General features: G+C 48.4%; 2 protein-coding genes across 7 annotated transcripts in view; one reads left to right on the top strand and one right to left on the bottom strand.

Annotated features, from left to right (window-relative positions):
- Positions 1 to 447: 447 nt before the first annotated feature.
- Positions 448 to 10,674, bottom strand: TTC24 (tetratricopeptide repeat domain 24). 4 transcript variants are annotated; one of them, XM_015462438.3, is made up of 11 exons: positions 9,842 to 10,673; positions 7,327 to 8,036; positions 6,934 to 7,137; positions 6,208 to 6,336; positions 5,960 to 6,072; positions 5,522 to 5,617; positions 2,719 to 2,816; positions 2,485 to 2,582; positions 1,789 to 1,885; positions 1,467 to 1,622; positions 448 to 1,366 (listed from the first exon to the last, which is right to left on the bottom strand). In XM_015462438.3, exons 2-11 carry the CDS (start codon positions 8,030 to 8,032, stop codon positions 1,285 to 1,287), a joined length of 1,779 nt encoding a protein of 592 aa, XP_015317924.1. In that variant the 5' UTR covers positions 8,033 to 8,036; positions 9,842 to 10,673; the 3' UTR covers positions 448 to 1,284. The 4 variants fall into 4 exon arrangements, with proteins under 4 accessions (XP_015317924.1, XP_002686055.2, XP_010801257.1 ...); XM_002686009.6 differs by having other exon boundaries at positions 5,522 to 5,620; XM_010802955.4 differs by lacking the exon at positions 1,467 to 1,622 and having other exon boundaries at positions 5,522 to 5,620; positions 9,842 to 10,674.
- A 1,995-nt stretch (positions 10,675 to 12,669) lies between these two features.
- The window catches only part of IQGAP3 (IQ motif containing GTPase activating protein 3), a 39,332-nt gene continuing 25,682 nt past the window's right edge, over positions 12,670 to 26,319 (top strand). The window contains exons 1-12 of one of the 3 annotated variants that reach the window (XM_024986230.2): positions 12,670 to 12,727; positions 14,950 to 15,037; positions 18,829 to 18,985; positions 19,621 to 19,698; positions 20,965 to 21,041; positions 21,792 to 21,859; positions 21,950 to 22,063; positions 22,304 to 22,482; positions 22,927 to 23,014; positions 23,571 to 23,734; positions 24,470 to 24,557; positions 26,125 to 26,288. In XM_024986230.2, coding sequence (XP_024841998.1) covers positions 12,691 to 12,727; positions 14,950 to 15,037; positions 18,829 to 18,985; positions 19,621 to 19,698; positions 20,965 to 21,041; positions 21,792 to 21,859; positions 21,950 to 22,063; positions 22,304 to 22,482; positions 22,927 to 23,014; positions 23,571 to 23,734; positions 24,470 to 24,557; positions 26,125 to 26,288 — 1,302 coding nt within the window. In that variant the 5' untranslated portion in view covers positions 12,670 to 12,690. 3 annotated transcript variants of the gene reach the window in all.

Consider the following 26,319-nt stretch of genomic DNA (forward strand, 5'->3'; position numbering starts at 1 on the left):
TCTATCTACAAGTATTTTAATGAATCCTTAAAATCTCACTGTGAAGTAATTCACAGTGCAGTAGAATGCCTCTTATCTGACACGACTGGGACTAGATTATTTTATTTCAACAAACGTTCATTTGCCATCTGTCAAAGTGTGACCAGGGTCTTGCCTTTGAGGATAAGAACAAAGATTGTAGTTATCCATCTTCTTTCTTGCATAAACTTCACCACTTACATATCACCTAACAGTTTGAAGTTTGCTTCCTTAAGGTGGAACAAAAAAATTGATGGTATATTTAAAGCAATCTGAGTGCAAAATTCACCTAGATTTTTATGATTTCCCCCAATTTGTAATAGTCTCTCCACTCATATCTAATTCAACAGCAGTTTTTAAAGTCACTCACCTGAATTGTGTCTTCTAAAGAGTCAACTTAGTTGTCATAGAAACAGCTTGTTTCCACACTCTTAGTTCATCAGTTTAATTACGAACAACGATAACACATACAATTGGAATAAACACATTTGGTATCAAACACGAACAACTGTTGGTAAGCAATGGCTTAACTGGGGGAGTTGAACTGCACAGCATCCTACAAGGTACTCACTGCCTAGGTATGAATCTCAGCTTCACTTACTAGTTGTGTGAGCTGGCAGGTAGACCACTTAACCTTTGTGCCTACTTTTCCTCACGTGTGAAAGGGGATTCATCTGCTGTGAGGATTAAAGGAGAAGACACTTGTGAAGCACTTACAACAGGGTGTGGCATGTGCCAAGTTAGCAATGTTACAAAATACTGTTGTTGCAGCAGCAGTAGTAAAGCTGCTAGAGGCCCGAGGGGCCCCGCAGCCAGCATCTGCTTTTATTTTGTGGAGGAAGAGGAGTACATCAAAAGCTCCGTTAAGGTGTATCTTCTGTAGCATGAGATACACATTTCCCATATGAGAAAATGGAGTCAGTGACCCTAAAGTGTCTTAAACAAGATGTCATGCTTTTAAGAACTGGCAAGGCCAGATTGTGAGGTTTGATGCCAAAAAGACAGGGGAGAAATGTACCATCCGTTTTCCTTTTTTCTTTTCCCTATTGAATCCAAAAATCCCAATGAGAAGCACCCAAAACGCCTTGGTGCTAAGACTGGCAAGCCCTCGTGCAGCCTGCTCAGGGGCCTACTTGCAGACATTGCATTCCATGCGCATGCAGTGCTCACCAGAAATGACGGGGAAGGGGTTCAGCCCTAGAAGTCCCTGAAGTGTGCATGTTGGGAGGGTACTGCAGAGGCCATGCTGTGGCTAGCCGGGGATGGTCACATGATTATGCAGAAGCCAGACTCCATGGATCTCTTCTGAGGGTTCCTGCCAGGGGGTTCCCTGGGCTGTTTGAATGACCTGAAGGAGGCAGAGAGGGGCTTGCCAGTGAGAGTGACTAGGGAGAGAAGAGAAGGGAGCTTGCTCTGGCTCCAACTTCTGTAACCCTTTCTGGCCCTACCTCTGCTGGTGGGCTCCAGGGCAGTGGGGAGTATGCTTAAGCCATGCGTTCCCCCATTCAGCAGGATTCTCCCTTTCACCGAGGCCTACACTCAGGCCATGCAGGAGGCGGGGGACACTCCGGACCTCCAGAGCTGGGTGAAGATTATGCAGACTGCTAAAGGGCAAAGTCAGAGAGGCTCAAAGCACCATGTCCACAAGCAACAGACCACCTCTTCCCCCAACTTTAAGAGATCATGTTCCATTAAAGTCATCCAAATTCACATCCTCTCCTACTTCTTTTATCCATTCTCCAGGCTTCATCCCTCCTCCCAGGTACCTACCTATTGCCACGGGGCACGTTGGGTACCAGAAGGCCAGGGTTCTCCATTCTGAGGGGGCCTTGGCCTCCAAATGAGAGATGAGCCTTGGGTCTTGGGTCTGGATGGAGAGACAAACACATTCATCACGGGCCTCGCTGCCCCAAGAACCATCATGGGGGGAAAGAGACATCTTTGGGAGAAGAACCAGGAGGGTGGGTGTCAGGGGATGTTTTGGTCACTGTATGCAGAGGATCCCCCTGTATAGGGCAGGTGCTTAGCAAACTTGGACTGACTGGATGGGAATGATTCACCAGTGTGCCTGGTGCCTGGAAGAAAACACACTGAAAAGAAGACATCAGTGAATTCAAGTCACCAAGAAGCAAGGAACTCTGTCCTCAGAGTGCAAAGCCTTTGGGGGAAGAGCCTAGTAAGCCAAGGTGAGAAAAGCATCCAGTGCCTGGCATGCAGTAGGTGTGGAAACCTTGGTGCTCCAAGATACAGAATTCTAGATGTTAGAAAAGCCTCAGGAGCAGGTGGGAAGAGGCAGATTCAGGAAAGGGTTTAGGCAAAATGGTCCAGGGTCTTGAGAGAGGAGCAGAAAGCGGGGAGGGCTGGTCCTGGCCTTGGGAATACGACGAGTGGGAGGGTGGGGTAAAGGAAGTAAGAGCACTCGCATTTGGGGGGCGGCGATGCTAGAAGCAGCTTCCTTAGACTCACCCTCCAGCCTTGGTGCCCGAGATGTGGGAACATTCGCGGATTCTTCCTCTTTCCCCTCGTGGTCTTCCTCTAACTCATCTTCCCACCCACCAGAAGATCTGTAGAGGCAGGAAACAGGGGGCAGAGTGGTACTCTGGCCAGCTCCCTTCCTACCCACTGTGCCAGGCTGTGACACCTCCCAACACACCCCTGAGACCACATCCATCCCTGAAGCTCTGCTTCCGCCCTGCTTACCTATGCTGCACTCCTGGTGCGCCCCTGCCTACCCTGGCTGGGGTCCCTTCCACCAGGCCACCTCCACCTGGAGCCAGGGATCTCTCTGGAGCTGAGGTCTAGGAATAAAGAGGGGTAAATGGGATCAGTTTGAGAAAAATGGCTATCCCAGCTGTGGTTGTGGTGTGAATGTACGTTCCTTCCACACACAATGGCCCCAGAGAGACAGAGAAGTGCTAGAGACAGCTGGGCTGTGCCTTGTGTCTAAGGATGAAACTACAGGGCAAGGCTCTTTGTTCTGTTAAGGTCCCCAGGAGTAACTCTCAAGTTAGAACTCAAGCTCATGGACTATCAGACCCAGCCAGAGCTTGATGACCACCTCATCCTTCTTGGGGCCTCCAGGGACAAAGTCATAGAAAGCTGGTGGCCAACTTCGGATAGAACCCAGGTTTTCTAATGCCTAATCCAGTCAACTGCTTATACCAAGATAATTTTACCTGCAAACTATAAATATGATATCCTAGTCTTTCAAATAAGAGAGGACATGGATGAAAAAGTGCAAGTGTTAATCACTCAGTTGTGTCCAACTCTTTGCAATCCCATGGACTGTAGCCCACTAGGTTCCTTTGTCCATGGAATTCTCCAGGCAAGAATACTGGAGTGGGTAGCCATTTCCTTCTCTAGGGGATCTTCCCAAGAGAGGACATCAGTTCAGTTCAGTCACTAAGTCGTATCTGACTCTTTGAGACCCCATGGACTGCAGCACACCAGGCTTCCCTGTCCATCACCAACTCCTGGAGCTTACTCAAACTCATGTCCATCAAGTCCGTGATGCCATCCAACCATCTCATCCTCTGTCGTCCCCTTCTCCTCCTTCCTTCAATCTTTCCCAGCATCAGGGTATTTTCCAATGAGTCAGTTCTTCGCATCAGGTGGCCAAGTATTGGAGCTTCAGCTTTAGCATCAATCCTTCCAATGACTATTCAGGACTGATTTCCTTTAGGATTGACTGGTTGGATCTCCTTGCAGTCCAAGGGACTCTCAAGAGTCTTTCTTCTCCAACACCACAGTTCAAAAGCATCAATTCTTCAGCGCTCAGCTTTCTTTATAGTCCAACTCTCACATCCATACATAACTACTGGAAAAACCATAGCTTTGGCTAGACAGACCTTTGTCAGCAAAGTAACATCTCTGTTCTTTAAAATGCTGTCTAGGTTGGTCATAATTTTTCTTCCAAGGAGCAAGCATCTTTTAATTTCATGGCTGCAGTCACCATCTGCAGTGATTTTGGAGCCCAAGAAAATAAAGTCTCTCACTGTTTCCATTGTTTCTCCATCTATTTGCCATGGAGTGATGGGACCAGATGATCTTAGTTTTTTGAATGTTGAGTTTTAAGTCAGTTTTTTCACTCTTCTCTTTCACTTTCATCAAAAGGCTCTTTAGTTCCTCTTCACTTTCTGCCATAAGGGTGGTGTCATCTGTGTATCTGAGGTTATTGATATTTATCCCAGCAATCTTGATTCCAGCTTGTGCTTCATCCAGCCTGGCATTTCGCATGATGTATTCTGCACAGAAGTCAAATAAGCAGAGTGACAATATACAGCCTTGACGTAATCCTTTCCCAATTTGGAACCAGTCTGTTGTTCCATGTCCGGTTCTAACTGTTGCTTCTTGATCTGCATACAGATTTCTCAGAAGGCAAGTAAGGTGGTCTGGTATTCCCATCTCTTGAAGAATTTTCCACAGTTTGTTGTGATCGACACAGTCAAAGGCTTTGGCGTAATCAATAAAGCAAAAGTGGATGTTTTTCTGGAACTCTCTTGCTTTTTTGATGATCCAGTGGATGTTGGCAATTTGATCTCTGGTTCCTCTGCCTTTTCTAAATCCAGCTTGAACATCTAGAAGTTCATGCACTGCTGAAGCCTGGCTTGGAGAATTTTGAGCATTACTTTGCTGGCATGTGAGATGAGTGCAATCGTGTGGTGGAGACATAAAACCCAGCAAATAAATATAACAAATATTCAACCATAATTTCAATTCCTTGGGTAAGTAGGTTGCCTGAGAAATCCCAAAGTGTGAGGGAAGAGGCAGTTAAAGAGACATTGACCTGTTGAGAGAGGATGGGAGGTAGACAGGGAGGGAGGAGGAGTTCAGAGAAGGAGGCGCACGGGTAGAGACCCACAGAGAACTGTCCCCTAGAGAATGAGGAGAGAGAGCACATCCTTGGAGCACTGCTCCCATCCTGTGGCTCTTTGGGGAACTGCAGCTAGAGACAAAACCACGTCCTGCAGGTCTGGCTCAGTTACCTTTGATGGTGTGCATGCATACAAGTGTGCTCAGTCATGTCTGACTCTTTGGGATTCGATGGACTGTAGCCCACCAGGCTCCTTCTGTCCATGGGATTATCCCAGCAAGAATACTGAATGGGTTGCTATTTTCTCCTCCAAGGGATCTTCCAAACCCAGGGATGGAACCTGTGTCTCATGGGGCTCCTGCATTGGTAGGTGGATTGCTTACCACTGAGCCACCTGGGAAGCCCCATCTTCAATGGGGCCTTTGGCCTTCACCCACTGGGCTAGTTACCAATCAGCCAAAGCCCTAGCACAGCCCTGGTGTTGGGGACGTGCCACAATCCCCCACCCACCTCCCCACCCCCAGGTGGCCTCTGGAAAGTGGTATGTGCCCCACACGTAGGCCCTGGGGCAGATGAACACAGATGAGCAGTCAAGTGCAGCATCCTTGACATCAGCTCCACTTATCACCACCCCTTTCTCCGGGTAACCTCCCCCCCACCCACTACTGCTTGTCTCAGGTGTCATCTCACCAGGGTGTGAGTCGGAAGCAGTCCACCCCGGGCCAAGTGGGTCCTTATGGCATCTGTCAGCTTGGCCACCAGCCGCTCTCGCACAGAATCTGACTCCTTCTGGGGAGAGAGTGGATAATGGGGTAGTGGGAAAAGCCTGGGCTTCAGGACCGGGGAGGAAATAGAAGAGGAGGAGGGGAGGGGCCTTTGTCTCTTCTCTTCTCTAGCCCATCCCCATGCCTTTGCCAGCATCCTGCCACCGCCTACCCAGAACCATGGACAGAGGTGGGTTCTTCCTCACAATAGTGTCCCAGGACCCAGCACACTGTGTGCCCAGTGCACATTTGGTGGGTGAATGGATGGTGGGGAGAGACAGGAATATTAGCTGGAGAAAGCATGTCAGGAGAGCAACTGGAGGGCTATTGGGAAACAGTTCGATTCTGGGATGGAGGGTCTCACCGGACTCCGGGCCAGCGCTTCCTTATAGTACTTCAGAGCCTGGTCATGCTGTCCCAGTCTGGCTGCAGCAGCCCCCAGACCCTCACAGGCCTGCCACTGCCCCTTCACGTCCCCTGGGGAAGACAGTCTGAGAAGTCCTCCCCTGGCTCCCAACCCCACCAACCTTCCCCTCTAGAGGTCCTCCCACCAGCCCCAAGGATCCTCAGGCTTTGCCCCACCCCAAGCCGCCTGCAAGCCGCTCCCCTCACCAGTGTCCCGGGCAGCCTGCAGAGCATGTAGGTAGTTGTCTCTGGCGGCCTTGTGGTCTCCCAGCTGGCTCACTGCAAATGCCAGGCTGCCAAAGCTCCAACCCTGCTCCCTCCGCTGCCCCACAGAGCCTGGGGACAGAGCCCACCCCATCCTAAGAGAGGACTTGGCCTGCTGGGGCATCAGAACCCTGCCCCCCAACGAGGAAGGGAGGGTTGCCAAGAGTCCTGGTGTGCAACCCTGGCACACCTCTAGAGGCACCATGAAGGCTTGAACCCTTGAAACCCAGCCTGAGTTTTGGTCTGAATGCCTCCCCAGGCTACTCTGAGCCACATAAAAACCCAGGGAGGCAAGCAAGGCAGGTATTAATAGCTTCATTTTTATACACGTGCAACCTGAAGCTCAGAAAGTGAAGGTAATGTGCTGAAAGTCACACAATCATTTAGAAGAAGCGCTGGGCTCCATTTCAGGCCTCCCCTTCCAGCTAGGTTCTTCTCTCTGCCCATTGCTGCCTTCCCAACCCCAGGCTTCAGCCTCTGGGCCCATAACCCTCTGTCCTGCCTGGCTATACCACCCCCACTCTCTCTTCCCTGGTTCTGGACTTCCCAGTCTAATTAGTTCTAAAGTATAACCACAATTAGCTCTAGAGTTCCAGCCTTGGGGCCCCAGCTGGAACCCCCCTCTTAGCCCCTCGGTCTCAGTCTCACTCCCCAGTCCCTGGTACCCACCGTGCAGGTCGGCAGCCTTCTGGTGGAGCTCCCGGGCTTCCTGATAGTTGCCAAGGGCATTGTGGACCATCCCAAGGTTCCTTAGCACCGTGGCCTCCTCTCCTGGCTCCCGGCACAGGGGCAGGGCTTGCAGGAAGGCCTCTACTGCTAGCGGGAACAGCTGGAGCTGGGAGTAGCCCAGGCCTAGATCGTTATAGAGTTGCCCTAGAGGGCATGGCCAAGGTCACTGGCCAGATGCTGCTGAAGCTGTACTGGTGCAGCCTCTGTCCCACTCTCCCAGGGTTCTCCCAGCCCCTCCCAGCCCTCAGAAAGGCCTCTGCTTCCACCCCATGTCTCAGAGTATCACCCGGTCAGAAATCCCCCAGATCCCACACCTCAGCCCCAAGGCCTCACCCAGCAGTCCCCGCTCAGTGCTTCTCTCAGCAAGCCTCCGACTTTCCTCCAGCACCTGCATGACTTCACCCGCCCCATGCTGCCCGCTCTTCAGCATACACCCCGCTGCAGCCCCCAATGTCAGGGCTGCAGCCTGGGGCTGCCCTGCTTGGGCATAGGCCCGGCTCGCTTCTTGCAGGCAGTGGGCTGCTAGCCCAGGCTGTCCCAGAGCTCGGTAGCAGGCTCCCATTTTTGCCTGGGCTTGTCCCTGGTCACCTAGTGGCTGGTAGTGGCACAGGGCCTTGTGGTACCAGGCCAAAGCTTGAGGCAGGTCACCCAGGGCATGGTAGGCCAAAGCCACATTGAAACACTGGTCGCCATGACACCCGCCCTGGGCCGTCTCTTGAGGTTGAGCACGTAGGAGCAGCTCAAGGCCTCTGGCTGGGTCCCCAGTCTCCACGTAGGCAGCCCCCAGGTTGAAGGCACAGGCCCGGAGAACAGGGGTGTCTCTGGTTTGTGGTGACTTGGAAGCCAGGAGGAAGGCCCTCTGGAAGCTGGTCAAGGCCTCATGGTTCCAGCCAGCCAATAGGGCCCTGTGGCCAGCCCTGGTGAGGGCTTGGATGGTGGCCTCTTGCTGAGGCCACTTTCTTTTCTTCTTTTTCTTCTTGGAGCTTGAGGACGAGAGTGAGGGTTCTTGGGGGGTATCCTCAGTGTTGAGGGAAGACATAGTGCTGACAATAGGGAGCAGAGGGGTCAGTATGTTATCTTTGGTCTTCCAAAGGACCACTGTCCCTCTATAGCAATTCAGCTCTACTTCTGCCCTGGTGTGACCCTCAGGGTTTCAAGGATTTCTCTCTGCCATCTCACTTTGCTCCACCTATCCCATTGGACACCACATCAACTCTCACTCCAATGTCCTGACTAATTGCTCATCCTCCAAGACTCATTTTAAGACAAGGAGGGGGCAGGGCACAGTCTTTAAAAAAGTGACTTAGCCTGAGGACACAACATAAACTGATTAGAACCAACTGGGTCCAAGATGGCGGACTCAACTTCCACTTGACCTTGAGCCTCAGTATATCTCAATGTAACACACCCTGGGTGCCATGATGGTTCTAAGGATGACCACAAAATGTCAAAAAGTGGGTGTGGCCCAATTCCTTGAAATCCCCACCCCTTTTCCAAAACAACTGGAATACTCCTCCCAATCATTAGCCTGTGTAATCACCTCAATACTAACAATACCCACCAAGAGCCTATGTAAAAATTGACAACCCCACACACTCTGTCTATGGAGGGTGTTTCTTCCCTGAATAAACCTTCTTTCTCTTTACTATGGCTCAACATTGAATTCTTTCCTGCATGAGGCTAAGAACACATACTTGGCATCCACCCCAGGGACTCGGACCTGGGATGTGACCATCCTCTCTCGAACCACTCTCTTTCTTGCAACAATTTCAAGTAACAGCTTCCTTCAGAAAGGCCCTCCCCTCAACCAACTGGGTCCTTCTTCTGTACTCCCATAGTGCTTATCTGTCCTTAGGTCTTTTATGGCATTTTTCACACCGGGTTAGGGTCGTTGACTTTCTTGACCATTTCCCCTAAGAGATTTGGAGCAACTTGAATGTTCTAAAACAGTAGATTCTCAAAATATGTTTCCCGAATGAGACGAAAAAGTTGTGGAGATGGATGGTGGTGAAGGCTGCACAAAAATGGGAGTATACTTAATGCTGCTGAACTGTAAGCTTAGAAAAGGTTTAAAATGGTGAATTTCATGTTATATATAGATTTTTGCCACAATAAAAAAGGTATACTGAATGAATAAATGAATGGATGAACGAACAGAGCACATACAGGGCCTCTGCTCCACCATCTCCTTCACTTGGTGCATCCGAAGACATCCACTCATAATCTACATACTCCTGCTGTCTAATCTCAAGGTATAGTTCAAGTCAGTTCGACAAAAGCTCAGTGCACTCCTGCTGTATGCCAGGAGCCATACAAGGCACTAGGGGCACAAAGCTGACTAGGCCATGTAATTGGCGACGAGCCAACTTTCAGGAGCAAGGCTTCTGTGTCTCCGTTTACTGCCTACTCCCTATCTCAAGGGGAACCTCTCTCCCCGCTACCTCCTTGACTTTCTGTCTGCTTGCTAGTTTTGGTCGCCTAACATCCTGCTGTTGTCTCCGGGGCACTGTTAAACCCAAATATATTTCTCGCGTCAGCATGTGTTTCTTGTTAGTATCTCTCCCCAAGAAAGGCAAAGCCTTTTTCCTGAATTCTTCTCCCAAGAGATGGGAAAAGGAGTGGAAAAGGCCCAAGAGCTCAGTTCTCAGTCCCTCCCATTTTCTTCTTCTTCCCTGCTGCTTTTTTTTTTTTTTAGGAGAAGCAAGCAAAGGTGATACATTCTCTTTTTAAAGAAACTACCCCTGCTCCTAAGAGCACCCAGAAATTCTGTCTCTTTGAGGCCCTCCTTCCTGGGCATTCCTGGCTACCCCCACACCAGACCTTGGGGCCCCAGGCACAGGCGCCTTACCTTCTTTGATCTTCTCTGTAGCTGACTTTCTGGAATGGTCCCTCTGGCTAGGATTACCTCTCTCAGCTCTTAGCTCAGAGCCCCTGGGGTTACCAGACAACCAGGTACCGCCCTCAATGCCTAGGGAATTCTTTGATTGACAGCTCAAATATCCTATCTTAGTGCTGAACTCTGCTGGTGCTTGGGCACAGAATACCTGGATTTCTTCGCCCTTCCTGCCTCACCTCTCCCCACTCTTGCAGACACATGCTTCAAGTCCTTCACTTCAAGCAAGAATCAAAGCAGCAAGGGCTTGTTGCTAGTTATAGCTTCAAAGATCATCTATCACATTCCCTCATTTCACAGAGGAAGGGACCTCAGAAGAGCAGGTGTGCCTGAGGTCACAAAGCAGTCATGAGGCTGAGATTAGAGCCCAGGTTTTCTGATTCTGGGCTAACTAGCCTAAGGTCCTTCCCACTAACCGTGATTGCAAGTTTTAATGAGGCGTGGGTTGTCCCAGCAATGAACCCTTTCACACACACACGAACACACTCATACACTGTGCTTCTGTGTGGTAGTTTTACATTTGGGAAGAGGGTGAAAAGTTGATGGTCAGGAAAAGCCTGGAGATCAGAGGAGCCTCTCTGCCCCCGGACTCCTTTTCCCAGCTCCACTGATCTGCAACCTCCAGGTTCTGCTTAATGAGAGAACAGCAGGACCCAGGAAAACCAGCACCTCCTGCCCTAACTCACCAAGGGTGGCCTGCATCAGAAAGCAAATGTCCTCATTTATCTAGGAGAAAGGCCTCTTTTAAGTAGAGAGGCCATGGCCAGAAACACAATTATAAGGAAGTAGTTGGGCTCACCTGCATTTGCCAGGCAGGCTTGGTTGAATGCCTGCTGTGTGCAAGCCTAGTGCTGTGTGCCACAGATAGTGCCCATGCCCGAGGTGGGCTCTCCTAGCTGCCTGCGGCTTCTGCCCATGGGCTGGGCCTTCAGGATGCTACCACAGCATAACCAGAGTCAAATATGCTGCTCAGTCTGTTGCTCACTGAGCAGCCTCTCTTAAAGGAATAAAAATGATTTGGGAAGGGGGAAGGGACTGACACTGATCTCACCAAGGTTCCAATGACCTCTTAATAATCTAGTGATCATTTCTGGATCATTTTTCTTGTTTGATTCCCTGCTGTATCTGACATATCCTTGCAAATCTCTGCTTACATGGGTCCATGAGCCACTGTGTCCTGGCTGTCTTTCTCCTGTGCTGACAACTCCTTCTCCATCTCCTTTGCTTGCCTTCTGTCCACTTTTTTTTTTTTTTAATTTTTATTTATTTGGCTGCACCAGGTCTCAGTTGTGGCATGCAGGATCTTCAATCTTTGTTGTGGCATGTGGGACCTTTCGTCGCAATATGCAGACTCTTTAGTTGCAGCATGTGGGATCTAGTTCCTTGACCAGGGATGGAAGCCCTGTGCCCCTACTTTGAGAGCATGAAGTCTTAGCCACTGGACCACCAGGCTGTCCACCTCTAAAATACCAGTGTTCCCCAACACTCCGCCCTTTGCTCCTTTCTTATTTTACATACTCTTCCTCAAACACTTACTTCATCCAGTCGTCTGAATTTTTTTAACTGAAGTATCATTTATTTCTAAACCTATGTTAGTTTCAGGTATACAGCATTGTGACTCAGTATTTTTGCAGATTATTACCTATTATGTGCTGTGCTTAGCGGCTCAGTCATGTCTGACTCTTTGAGATCCTTTGGACTGTAGCCCACCAGGCTCCTCTATCCATGGGGATTCTCCAGGCAAGAATACTGGAGTGGGTTATGCCTCTTCCAGGGGATGTATCCTATTATAGGCTATTATAAGATATTGGGTATAATTTCCTGTGCTATACAGTAAATCCTTGTTGCTTTTCTATTTTATGTATAGTAGTTTATATCTGTTTCTCTCATACACTTAATTTGTCCCTCTCCTCTTTGGTAACCACAAGTCTGTTTTCCGTGTCTGTCAGTCTGTTTCTTCTTTGTATATACATTCATGTATTATTTTTTATATTCCACATATAAGTGATATCATATAGTTTTTGCCTTTTTCTATTTGACTTATTTCACAAAGCATTATTATTTCACTGCTCTTAACAACAGCAATTATCTGCTCCCTCTGTGTATCACTGACCTCTGAGTTACTTGATTATGTGTTTATCACTCAAGCAAGTTTCTTTAGGGCATTAGCTATGTTTGTTTATCTCTACATTGGGCTTCCCTGGTGGTGCTAGTGGTAAAGAACCCGTCTGCCAATGCAGGAGACATAAAAGATGCAGGTTAGATCCCTGGGTCGGGAAGATTCCCTGGAGGAGGGCATGACAACCACTCTAGTATTTCTGCCTGGAGAATCCCATGGACAGAGGAGCCTGGCGGGCTACAGTCCATAGGGTTGCAAACAGTTGGACACGACTAAAGCGACTTAGCGCGCACGCATCTCTGCATCTGCACCACGTTGATCAGCGCATAGCACAAAATAGGCCCTCAAATTAGCTAGACCAAAGAACACTATAGGAACGGGAGTGAGGTTAATGCGACTATTAGGGGGAAATGAAAGTGGCAGGGACAGGAGCAGAGGCTACTCGAAATAAGACGATTTAGCAGCGAAGAAGCCCTGGAGAAATAGCGACCCAAAGTACCACAAGAAGGGTCCTCCCAGCCTTGAGGGGTATCCTTCCTTCTACCTGGTGTCACGCCTCCGAAACCTGGTACTACAAATCCCAGAGCCCCCTGCGGCATAGACCGGAAGTATCCTGTCCGCCTGTGGCAACGGTGAGGGGCGGTGGCTGGGCGGCGGGAGATTCAAACCTGGAAGAAGGAGGAACATGGAGCGGAGAGGAGCGGGCCCAGGCCGGGCGATCTGTGAGTGCTAGAAGGGGCCGAGTAGGATCCGGTTGTGGTGCCCCTGGTTGGGGACACGGCAGTCCTGGGAGAGATTGGGGCTGGGGCTGGGCGCGGTACCCGCTGGACAAGGGGCGGCCGGACTGTGTTCATTGGAGAGGGAGCACCCAGTTCGGACTCTGGCGGGCAGGAGTAAAGCTGTGAGCTGCGAAATGCTCTGACTTCTGTGTCGCGTTTCAAAGCTTACAAAGAGTTTTCTCCCTTATTCCCAAATTCTGGGGCTCCGGGGCTGGGAGAATGTAGGTGGTCTGGTTGGCTCCTTAAAAATTCAGCAGTTCATACTTGCCAAGCACTGTCAGGGGACGAAACGCCTAACAAGACATGAGGGACTTCCCTGACTTTTTGGTGCTTCTTTGAGATAATGCCTCTTAAACTTTATGGTGTCTGTTCTATCCCAGAGCGTTAGCAACAGTAGGTCTCAACTTGTGTCCATAATCTTCATTTATACAGGCACCACTGGGCTTCTTCCATAACCCCACCTAATTGTGATGCAGGTAGTCCATGTACCACACTTTCAAAACACTGCTTTAGAGTGGGGTCGGAAAAATGGAAGTGCAGAAAGGTTTTCATCTGACCTGAGTGAAAGCAAAATCTTCTACTCCTTTCCCTTCTTCTCCATTTGGATTCAAAAAGCAAAGTCCATGTCTACCAATCAGTTGAAAGAAAGCTAGTTTCAGACCTGAAAAGAACAGGAAAACTGATTTTTTTTTTTTAAGACTCTGTGTATGTACAAAGTCCCGCCCATCTCTCACAGTCCTCAGTTCATAATTCTGGAATGATGTCATTCACTTACTGGTTTATTTTCCATGCTTAGTAACCAACACTTGTTCCTTGTACACCCCCTCAGAGGAACTGGTGGATTTCCTGCTGTTGGCCAGTGCTTTCAAATCTGAACATGGAGGGGTGTGTGTGTGTGTTTTAACTTGCTTAACTGCCAATTCAAAGAAGCCCTGCCCCTCCCCCAAGTCATATCATAGGATAAGCAATATAAGGAAAAGAGATAAAGAGTCGGAATGGCATTAAGTGCTGAGTCAGAGACAGATTTGCTAAACTCTCTTTTCAAGTTCTCTGACGTTATTTTCTTGGTGTGTATATGTAGCTTTCTCTCATTTTGTCTGGTTTTGTATTGTCTTCCCTAAGGAGACTGACGGATGGGAGAGAAGAGTTAGGGGAGGGATAAAAGGAGGTTGTGGCTAAGGCAGAATATGAATGCGGCCTCATTTAAGGGATTTCCTGTTCTTGAGTTTGGGAGTCAAATTATTGTCTGCATTTTATTTAGCTTGGAGATTATTTTCTTCCTCAGGTGACCTATAGCAAAAGGTTACACCTTTGTAATCTTTTAAAATTCTCTGTCATTCCATTTAATCCCAAGTTGAGTGGCTTTTTTTTCACATGGTACTCTCTGTTGAGTTGCTTTTCCTTCCTTTCTGCTTGGATTTCCCTGGTGGCTAAGATGGTAAAGAATCCACTTGCAAAGCAGGAGACCTGAGTTCAATCCCTGGGTGGGATCCCAGGGATCCCCTGGAGAAGGGAATGGCTACCCACTCCAGTGTTCTTGCCTGGAAAATCCCATGAACAGAGGATCTGGCGGGCTACAGTCCCTGGGGGTCAAAAAGAGTCAGACAGGACTGAGCAGCTAAATAACAACTTCTTGAGAGTAGGGGTCCACTAGTCTAGTGCGACATACAGGAGGTATTGAATGAATGAATGGTTGCTGATTGATGCATCTTAGCTGGTTCTGTTAACCTAGTCTCTGGGAGAGTACATGAGGAGGATGACAGAAGTCCAGTTCTTGGAGAACTCAGAGCCTAATTAGGGATAAAATGAGGAGCTAAGTTCCCAGCCAAGGAGGGATCTGGACATCCCTGAAAGGAGGTAACTGAGGGAAGGGCTATGAAGTTTCGGGAAGGAGGAGGTCTGGAAGATGGCTGGAGAGGAACATGGCTGGAAAGGGAAGGAATGCCTCCAAGTAGAGGAAGGATCCTCCCTCTAACAGGGTGCTGACTAGGATATTTTTACTGAATGGTAGCAGAAGAATGGTAGCTCCCAGGAGCCAGTGTCCTGGGAATAGGGGGACAGGCATGTGGGAGCTGCCACCAGTCTCTGAGCAGAGTTGCCTAAGAAAATCTACTAAGAAGAACCTGGCTATGGCCCTCTGTCTAATGCTCCCTTTGACTCCTCAGATGAACGCCTCACAGCGGAGGAAATGGATGAGCAGAGGCGGCAGAACATCGCCTACCAATACCTGTGCCGGCTGGAGGAAGCCAAGCGGTGAGCAGAGGGGCTGCCTCTTTCTGGCCTCTTTTTCCCATCTTGCGCACCCCAGGCATCTGCCCCCAAAGCAAACGGAAAAAGACAAGAGTCCATTCTGTGGGAAAGGGAGAGTTGAAATAGCAGCTTTTATTTTTTTAAAGACTTTATAGAGCCTATTTAGGTTCACAGCAAAATTAAGATAAAGATGCAGAGATTTTTCATATATCCCCTTCCTAGTAACACACATAGCCTCCCCACCATCAACATCCCCCTCAAGAGTAGTACATTTGTTACAATTGATGAACCTACTTTGACACATAATCTCTCAAAGCCCATAGTTTGCCTTAGAGTTCACTCTTTGAATTGTAGGCGTTCTATGAGTTTGAACAAATGTATAATGACATGTATCCTTCCATAATTATAGTATTAGTTTCACTGCCCAGAAAGTCTCTGTTTCACGTATTCACCCCCTCTCTCCCACCCCACCCCCAATTCCTGGCACTGACTCATCTTTTTACTGTCTCCATAGTTTTGCCTTTTCCAGAATTTTACTTACCTGGAATAATGCAATATGTAGCCTTTTAGGATCAATTTCTTTTTACTTAGTAATATACATCTAAGTTTCCTCCATGTCTTTTCATGGTCTCATAGCTCATTCGTTACTAGTGCTGAATAATATTCCATTATCTAGATGTACCACAGTTTATTAATCCATTCACCTATTGAAGGTCATCTTGGTTGCTTCTAAGTTTTGACAGTATGTTTTGCAGATGTAGGTTTTCAACTCCTTTGGTTAAATACCAAAGAGCACAATGGCTGGATCACATGGTAAAAGTACATTAACCACCAAATGGCTTCCCGAAGTGGCTTCCCATCAATGAATGAGAGTTCCTGTTGTTCCATTGCCTCAGCAGCACTGATGTTGTCAGTGTTCCAGACTTTGACCATTCTAATAGGTGCATATTGGTATCTCATCATTGGTTTAATTTGCATTTCCCTGATGACATATGATGTGCAGCATCTCTTCAGATTATTTGCCATATGTTTATTTTCTTTGTATATCTTTCTTTCTTTCCTTTTTTCTTACGAGAGGAGAATAAAGTTTATTAGAGTGGGAGATGCTGTTAGAACAGCAGGTTGGCTCAAGGGAGAGCCAAACCTGTACATTTTTCTTGGTGAGGTGTCTGTTAAGATCTTTATCCCATTTTTCAGTCAGGTTGTTTGTTTTCTTACTGTTGAGTTTTAAGAGTTTTTGTATATCTTGGGTAACAATCTTTTATCAGATATGTCTTTTTTTAAAATACGAATTTAATTTAATTTATTTATTTTTGGCTATGGGATCTTAATTTCCTGACCAGGGATTAAACCTGGGCCCTGTCAGTGAAAGCACCAAGTCTCAATCACTGAACCTCCAGGAAGTTTCCTCAGATGTGTCTTTTGTAAATGTTTTCTTTTGCAAATATTTTATCCCAATCTGTGACTGTCATATTATTTTCTTGACATTGCCTTTTGTCGAGCAGAAGGTTTTAATTTTAGTGAAATTTAGCTTATTATTTCTTTCAAGGACTGTGCCTTTGGTGTTGTATCTAAAAAGTCATTGCCATACCCAAGGTCATCTAGGTTTCCTCCTATGTTGACTTCTAGGATATTTATTACAGTTTTGCATTTTACTTTGGAGTGGATGCTCCATTTTGAGTTGATTTTTGTGCAGGGTGTAAGGTCTGTGTCTAGATTCATTTTCTGCATGTGGATATCTAGTTATTCCAGCGCCATTTGTTGAAAAGAATGTCTTTGCTCCTTTGTCAAAGATCGAGTGACTGTATTTACAGGGGTTCTGTTCGGTTCCACTCATCTATTTGTCTGTTCATTCAGCAGTACTGTACTGTCTTGATTACTGTGGCTAAGTCAGGTGGTGTTAGTATTCCAACTTGTTGTTGTTCTTCAATATCATGTTGGCTAGTGTGGGTGTTTTGTCTCTCCATGTAAACTTTAAGAGTCTCATGCTCTACCAACTAAGCTAGCTGGGCGCACCTTTTGTGAACTTTAGAATCGTTGTATGGACAACCACAAAATAACTTGCTGAGATTTTGATTAGGATTGAATTGACTTATAGCTCAAGTTGGGAGGAACTAACGTCTTGACAATATTGAATCTTCCTATCCATGAATATGGAATGTTTCTCCATTTATTTAGTTCTTTGATTTCATCATCAGTTTTATAGATTTCCTTATGTAGATTTATACCTAATTTCATTTGGAAGGGGGTGCTAATATAAACAGTATTGTGTTTTTAATTTCAAATTCCACTTGCTCACTGCTGGTATATAGGAAAGCAGTGGAATTTTATATATTAACCTGGTCTCCTACAACCTTGCTATAATCACTTATTATCTCCAGGAGTTTTTTGGTGTCATGCTTTCAGATTTTCTGCAAAGACGAGTGTGCCATCTGTGAACAAATACAACATCACATCCTTTTATCCCCCTTATATACTTTAATATATATCTCTGTATATGGACATTTGCTTTCATAACCACAATGCCATTATAATATCTACCTAAGTTATCCATTAATCCTTGATCAACACTCAGGCCATTTTCAAATTTTCTTGATTGCCTAAAAAATCACATATTTTTACACTTGACTTATCCAGTTAAGGATCTGAAAGAATTCATATATTACATTTGGTTATTATGTCCTATTAAGTCTTCTTTCATCTAAAACAGCTCACCTCCCCTTTTCAGTTCTTTATGTCACTGACTTGTTGAAGAAACCAAGTCATTTGTCCTTTAGAACATCCTACATTCTGGCTTTTTCTATTCATTTCCTGTCTCACTCAACTTGTTCCACTCTACCCCATATTTCCTATGAATGGATGTTGGCTCTAAAGGAAGGATAAATGCTTAATTTTTTCCTTTCAATCAGTAGTGTAATTTTAATGTTCTCCCAAAAAGTAGGTAGGATGGGGTAGATAGGAAATCAGGTGTCTGTGGTAGAGAAAGCATAAAATGAAGTGTGACTTGCTCTTTCTTTGAAAACAGATACTTTCCTATAGATCCCAAAATGTGGAGGAGGAGCCCACATATTGGGCCTCTCAGATGGGAGCCCGTATTCTCTCCCTTATATACTCATCAACCATAATAATACTTAATATTTACATTCAAGGTGTTTTCACATTCATTATCTCATTTAATCATGGCAGCTGCCCGCTGAAGTGGGAAGTACAGGTGGTATCTTCATTTTGCAGATTATGCAACTGGAGGCTCAGAGACGTGAATTTGGGAGAGGGTGTGGAAAGCAGGTCTCCTGATTCCTTTTTGTCTGTTTGTGCTGCTCCCCTTGCTTCAATCCTACTCCCCTCTTCGTCATCAAAACCATCAAAACTGGGTTTTGAGCTGTGTAGACATGACCTTTGTGTGCCTGGGTTCTGAGAACATGCAGAATAAAAGAAGTGAGCAGGTTTGGTTCAGCACTCAAATGCATAACCAGACTGAGTGAGAGGTTATATCATGTAACAGGTAAGAGACTGTTTAAGCCTCACTGAAGATGGGCAGCTTCAGTATCTGTCATGGAAGATATATGGGGCAGATGGGGGCTGTGGACTGGCCAATCCAGGTGTTTAAGGCAGCTTGGAAGACTGTGGAAACAGCCAGGCAGTGGGCAGAGGTGGGTGTTGGGGGCAGGGCAGGAGCAGGAGTCAGGAGAGAGTGAGAGGCTGCTTAAAGGGAGCGAGGGAGGGAGGAAGGTCCTGGGATTGGATGTAGTGCTGTGGCCTGCCCGAGCGGGTCACAACTACTCTCATGCTCTCAGCTGGATGGAGGCCTGCCTGAAGGAGGAGCTGCCTTCCCCGGTGGAGCTGGAGGAGAGCCTCCGGAACGGAGTGCTGCTGGCCAAGCTGGGCCACTGTTTCGCACCCTCTGTGGTTCCCTTGAAGAAGATCTATGATGCGGAGCAGCTGCGGTACCAGGTGGGGAGCAGAGGTCTCTACCCTCTACATTCTTCCTCTCAAACTCCCTCTTCTCAAAGCTGTTAGAGTGGGATGACCATACAATTTATTGTCCAGACCTGGTTACTGTTGAGGATGAAAAGGATGCTATTAATCTTTGCACTAGAACAACAGGTTTCAATAGGTATCTGCCAGCCAGGCAATGTGTATCACCCTTAACAGGCATTTGCTAGGTGGGTTTTGAGAGGCCCTAATATGAGAACCTCCAAGCAGGCTTTTCTACCTACAGTCTACACGCAGAGGCTGTGGGCTCTACTACCTTGAAGGTACTTCCAGGGCACGCTTCCCCTTCCCTGTGTTCTAGCCAGCCCAGCCTGCCTCTCCTTCCCATCCCAGCTCTGGACTCCCCTTTTCTCGGAAGCCATACTAGCTTGCTAATCCCATCCCTGTGCCATCCTTCCCAAATGCCCCGCTGGGGCATCCATACCTGGTGGTTTCTGTCTGTCTGTGTGTCTCCATCCTGGGGGCATGGGAAATCCATAGGGCAGGGTCCTCTGCCCTCACCCCTTGAATCTTCAAATTCCGGTCTGGACTCTACCCATAGCAAACCCCAAGAACTGTGGAAATAGATTCTCTTCTCTTTCCTTCCCTTTCAGGCAACTGGCTTGCATTTCCGTCACACGGACAACATCAACTTTTGGCTGTCTGCAATAGCCCACATCGGTCTGCCTTCGGTAACACTGGGCCTTAAGATTGGGGTTCATCTTTGCTCTTTACCAGTACCCCCACCATACACATGCTTTATCTCCCTGGGACCCTTCAGTGTTCATCTCCATGTGTCTTTGAACCTTGTTACTTGGTCTCTGCCTCTGTTTCCCTGTGGGTATGTCAAGTGAAGGGAGGTGGAGGCTCCCTGGCCCAGGATGCATTGTTCCCATTAGTCATTGAGGCCCCTGTATAATGCAGGAGGTGGGCCTTGTGTTGACGGGCTGTCTTTCCACCAGAATTTCATAGTGTGAAGTGAGGACGCACCACACTCCTAGGTGACAGGCTTGGAAGCCTAGGCCAGGACCCCAGCTGGACACATGCCGTGTGTCCTCCGGCTCTTTGACTCCTGGTCTGTCTCTCACCTGTAAAATGGGGATAGTGATCCCTCCCTATCTACCATACAAGGTTGTTAGGAAGATCACATGGTCTGTTTGATCTCTTTTTGTAGATTGTAAAGACTATACATATTAAGGCATGGTAAGACTATGCTGTGTTTTTCTGCACTATAGGAAAGAACTATAAGACAAGGAAGTGGCAGTTAAGAAAGAAGCTTTAGTGAGAGGCAGAAACAATAGAAACATGTGTCCTTGATGAGGCTAGAATGCTTTTAAGTCCCGAGATTTGGTCCTTTCTTATGTATCTAAGGTAACCGAGATGTATTGAGGTTAAAGCTCATTACTGTCATCAGGTGGCATGGGAAATCATGCCAGGGGTGACTTAGCTCTTAGAGGGGTCCCCACTGGTTAGAGACCTCTGGCTTGGACACAGTGATGGCACATCCTGATCCTGTGTGGTCCTTGGCAGTGTGTGTCTCACTGGGCCCTTTTTGGGGTCATGGCCAGCTCCCAGCATGCCGCCTCTGGTGAGAGTCCAAGGTGAGGGATAGAGGCTGGCTGTGTCTGTAGGATGAATGGAGGCACCTATTTCTCCTGGAGCGTGTGGCCTGCATCCTGTAGACTTGATAGTCTCGTCTGATGTTGGGTTAATGTTTGGTTTGGCTGTGTGTCTATGGCTGGGCCTCAGCTGGAGTGTGTCCCAGTGCCTTTCTTTTACACTGAGTATGTGGATGAGTGCTGGCTGTAAAGAGTTGGGGAAATTGACCCAGAAGCCCCAGGCAACAAAGGAACACGCATCCCAGGTCAGATAGGAAGACCCATTCCTCAGCCCCTCTTTCCATATCTGGTGCTGCTTAGAAGTCTCCAGTGGCAGTAATTGGGTGGTTTCCCCTCCAGACCTTCTTCCCAGAGACCACGGACATTTATGACAAGAAGAACATGCCACGGGTGGTCTACTGCATCCATGCACTCAGGTGAGAGACCATGACTTTATCATCTGGGTTCCATGGGTGGATGCAACCAAGAGTCAACAGCGACAGACACTGACACAGGAAGGACGGAGGGTGGACCACGGGGAGCACTCCTCGGACTGACGTTTTCCATCTACCTAGTTTTGTTTAGATTTGTGTGTGTGCTGGAGGGCACCTTTACGTGTGACCTCTGTGGGTGAAGGGAAAGGGCAGGCAGTGAAGAGTCTTCAGCTTGTGACTAGGGTGCAGAGAAGTCCGATTAGGATGTATCAGGAGGGTCACATGCTGTCACAGTCAGTGTGAAGAGAGACGGCTGTTTAGTCCTGCTTACAGCCAGCCATCAGCAACCAGTTGGCTAAATCACAGAAAGTGATTGACCTGTTTCTGTGTCCACCACGTCATCTCCTCCTGGCTTCATTTCCCGCATCCTTTCACGTGGCCATGCCTTAGCTCAGTGGGTCTCTGCTTGCTATGCCCTTTGCATCCTACATCTCCATCCAATGACCTGCTGCTGCAATGTGTCCTTCTCTGTAAAGCCTTCCCAATCCCCACAGACCTCCTATAGCATCTTACTTATCTGCTCCAGCATTGCCTTGGGCCGACTTACATTGCCTATCTCCCTATAAATGGGGGATGAGTTGTGGGCAGGTGCTGAATGGTCTTCATCTCTAAATTCCCGTAGTATCTCCTGCAAACCTATTCTAGGCAGCCTGTCAAAATGAATAGGCCCCAATGCCTTCCATTCTTTCCCAGTCTCTTCCTCTTCCGGCTGGGATTGGCTCCTCAGATACATGATCTATATGGGAAGGTGAAATTCACAGGTAAGCCCATCTCCTCCCCCAACCTCCACAGTCTGGGTGGGGTCTTGGGGGTTTGGGGCCTGATGAAGGGCACCTGTCCTATCATTGCAGCTGAGGAACTCAGCAACATGGCCTCTGAACTGGCTAAGTATGACCTCCAGCTGCCTGCCTTCAGCAAGATCGGGGGCATCCTGGCCAATGAACTCTCAGTGGATGAGGCTGCAGGTAGAGATCAGGCTCACCTGTTGGTGTCACTCAGTGGGTATGGGAGGACTCTGAGTCTTATGCCCCCACATAAACTTTGGTTACCTCTCATCATAGGCAGGGCCATATGATGGCTACCTGACTTGCCTGGCCTCGTGGATAGAAAAAAGGGTAATGTCAGAGTGGTCTGCAGCTGATTATGCTGTAGCTGGACTGGGGTTTGCTCTGGCCTCCTGACCTTGTTTTCATGTCCCCTCCTAGTCCATGCGGCTGTTCTTGCCATCAATGAGGCAGTGGAGCGAGGGGTGGTCAGAGACACCCTGGCGGCCTTGCAGAATCCCAATGCTCTGCTGGAGAATCTTCGAGAGCCTCTGGCAGCCATCTACCAGGAGCTTCTGGCTCAGGCCAAGATGGAAAAGGCTGCCAACGCTAGGAACTGCGTAAGGAGACTTGGCTGGCAAGGGCCAAAAAGCTGGGTGGCCTGGAAAGTCTCTAGTGAAACCAGGACTCCTGTCTGTCCTGTCTCTGAGTAAAGTTGCCTGGAGAAACTAACTTGTCAGTTACTATAGAGAAATAGGAGAGGAACTGAGGAGAATGATAAGAATTCAGAAGAGACAATGGGGGAAAAGGTTCTGGGGCAGGGCTAAGAGATTGGAATGTAGAACTGGATGAGACTGGACTGGAGATTCCCCAGGTTAGTTCAGCTTAACTGTGTTAGTACTGGCTGGCGGGGGGAGGGGGTTAGGTCACACAATTTCCCCAGATTCCTTCTAACCAGACTGATCTTTGGCTTTGAGAAGACCCCCAGAAGTCCAAATAGTTATACAGGGAGGGAGGAGTAAGAAAGATTGAACTGGTTTTCCCAGGTTCCCCTCTCAATGTAGTTTTTGCAGAATGATGGAGAAAGCCAGGACATCTATGACTGCTACCTAACTCAAGCAGAAATCCAAGGCAACATCAACCATGTCAATGGTAAGAGGGACAGGCCAGGACAGGTTTGAGGGATTAGCCCCCACCCAGGGAGTTTTGAGGTTAGCTTCTCTCAGGCCAGAAGGCCCATGACCTCACTTGGGTCAACCTTTATTTCAAAGTCAAGGCTATATGTGTTCTTTACATCTGTCAGTGTCTGGAGAAGCAATCTCTGTCAAGGGGGCTTCTGTTTGAATGGAGAGCCATGGAGAGGACAGAGACAAAGGGGAAGGCCGTTCAGCCCTTGGTGCTGGGGGCAGTTGGTCTGGGGTCCTTCAAGAAGAGAGTTTGGAGGATGGATGAATGGGGATGGGGGATCAGGGCAGGAGAGGCTTCTTGAAGGCCCAGGATGGAGTCTGTACCTGCCTGTTTGGGTAAGGGTATCCTCAGGTTCTGGAGTGATGAGCTGGGAAGACCATGAGGATCAAGCTAAAGAATTTAGGCTGGGTCCTAGGAGCCCAGGGGGCAGGGGTGGAGGTAACCCTGGGCAGAAAAGAAGCGGGCTGAGCTGGGAATGATGAGGGGTTGGCTTTCCATTATGGAGTCTTGGTCTTTTCAGTCCATGGGGCCCTAGAAGTTGTTGATGATGCCCTGGAAAGACAGAGCCCCGAGGCCTTGCTTGAGGCTCTTCAAGACCCTGTCCTGACCCTGCAAGGAGTGAGGAGAGACTTTGCGGACTGGTACCTGGAACAGCTGAGCTCAGACAGAGAGCAGAAAGCGCAGGTCAGGCTCTGTCTATGACTTGCTACCTTCTCTATCTGACTATGGGATGGTGGAGAGCCTCACCACTGTCAATTCTTTGTATCTAGTACGTGCTGACTACATGCTGTGTGTGTGTGTTAGTCGCTCAGTTGTGTCCAATTGTTTGCAACCCCATGGACTGTAGCCAGGTTCCTCTATTCATGACATTTCCCAGTCAAGAGTACTGGAGTGGGTAGCCATTCCCTTCTCCAGGGTATCTTTTCCCACCTATGAATCGAACCCAGATCTCCTGCATTGCAGGCAGATTTTTTACCATCTGAGCCACCAGGGAAGCCTATTTAAATGGTTAAATTACCCCAGAGTCTAATGGACCAGATTGGTCAGCTTCTGCCCTCTGAGCATCTCTCATACTGACCAGGGGGCCCCGGGGAGCATCCTGATAGGCAGTGATATGCTCCGCCATTGCTGAGTTGAGGCTTCAAGTTAGCAATCTTATTTTCAATGCTGTTGACTTTCTCCCAGACACTATATTTGTGTTGCCTGTGTTGTTACTTCCGATGTTTGCTGGGTAAGAAAAAGCCAGAGGTTAGAGATGAGTTCCTAGGGCTGGGCGGGCCAGGCTAGTCTGCCAAAAGAGGGGGGAGGTGGGCTTGAGGGTAGGTGACTGGGTGGACCTGGGGTGCTCACTGGCTGCTCCTGAAGCACATTCACGGCCCCAGGAGGACTCTCTTCTACTGCATCTCTTCCCTCTTCCAGGAGCTGGGCCTGATGGAGCTTCTGGAAAAGGAGGAGGTCCAAGCTGGTGTGGCTGCTGCCAACATAAAGGGTGATCAGGAACAAGCCAGTAAGTCACCTCCAGGCTGAGACCTGGTCTGGCTGTATCCCTGGTTCTTGGAAGAGTGTAATTCCTTGGCTGGCTTCTGTACAGAGCAGTGCAGACTGCTGCTCCATTTCCCAGCTGCCACCTAGTATGCCCTATTCTTGGCTCCCTAGAGGGATGCTACAGTTAAATTCATTAAGGCCTTGGAGATAATGACAGTCAGTTCTGCACCAGGCTGAACTCCTGGGGCAGGCAGTTTCCTTGTAAGCACTTGCCCTGTATTTTGACCGTTTCAACCTGCTTGGGTTCCTTTGGCTTCCAAAATATAGTGATGGCCCAGATGAGAGAGAAACTCGTGATGCAGCTAAGTTTCCCTTAAAATTATGCTATACAGATAGAATTCTTCAGTAAAAGAATGTGAGTTAGTGATTGTCTCCCTCCCAGGGGATCAACCTGGAGAGCAAGCATGAAGGAAAACAGAGCCCCAAGCGTCCTGCAGAGGCCTGTGGTCACCATACCTGGCGCGAATGCTTGCCTCTGTCTGGACTTGCTCGGTCACCTTTCACCTTTGTCTGGCAGGCTCTGCGGAGCCCCCAGGTCACTCTTGGCTAATGGTCTGCTTATCACTCAGTTCTTTCCTCGTGCCAGAGTAATCTGACAAATCTGATCTGATCTTCTTTGTTGCGCACCTTCAGACCTTCACGGGTTCTTCCATATTTCTCCAAGACTTGAGTCCCTTTTCCTCCTCCTCCTGGTATGTGAGACCTTCCGAATATCTCTCCGACCCTTCTCTTCACATCCCACCAGCCTAGCCGGGTCAGACGACTTATTCTTGCTTGATGGCCCCAGCCTTGCCCACTGCCAGGCCTCTGTCCTCTAGATTACAGTTCCCCCACATTGTCACCGGTGGAAACCAGATGAAAATGTCCCGCAGAGCTGCCTCACAGCTTCCTCCTCTGTGAAATCGTCCTCCTCTCTCCCCTGAAGTCTCCCCTCCCCTGCACTGCCAGGGTACTAGTGGGGAAAGGAAATACCTTTCATAGCCGTGACAGCAATGCCATGTAGTAATTCTTTATCCTTATTTTTTTCCAGTAGATTTTGTGCTCCTTGATGGCAATGCCCATATCTGCCTGGCATTTTATAAGCCCCAGCATTTGAAAACTAAAACTACATTGATGCACCATGGCCCCTTTGCAGCCCAAATGGCTCCACCTTTAAGCTGGTTCCCTATTCCTGTGCCCTGTCATCAAGATTTGGTCTCTGGAGGTTGACCAACCTCATCTTAGCTGCGCCCCATAACCTCCTGTCAGTCTTGCGCTCACCACCTTAGGAACTCACCTCAGCTATGACAGCCACTCCTTGTTACCTGCTGAGCTATTCCACTTCTAGGCCTGACAAATTGCTTCTTCCAGAACCTCTTCTCAAAGCGACCCAGCCCCTTTTCCTCCTGAACATTTAGAAATACATTTGGAACCTAGCAGAGGTTCAAAGCTATTTCCACTCAGAGATTGCCAGCAGAATCTATTTAGCTAGGAGAATGGAAATGGCACTGGATGCCCAGCCTCCACGGCCTCTCTCTCCTCCCCTGCAGTGCTCCGGGCTGTGCAGAGGATCAACAAAGCTATCCGGAGGGGAGTGGCAGCTGACACTGTGAAGGAGCTGATGTGCCCAGAAGCCCAGCTGCCTCCAGTGTACCCCTTTGCCTCGGCTGTGTACCAGCAGGAGCTGGCAGTGCTCCAGCAGCAGCAGCAGGGGGTAAGCCCTAGAAGTGAGGGTCCAGCTCTCG

This window comes from Bos taurus, chromosome 3, assembly GCF_002263795.3.
Source record: "Bos taurus isolate L1 Dominette 01449 registration number 42190680 breed Hereford chromosome 3, ARS-UCD2.0, whole genome shotgun sequence".
Taxonomy (NCBI): domain Eukaryota; kingdom Metazoa; phylum Chordata; class Mammalia; order Artiodactyla; family Bovidae; genus Bos; species Bos taurus.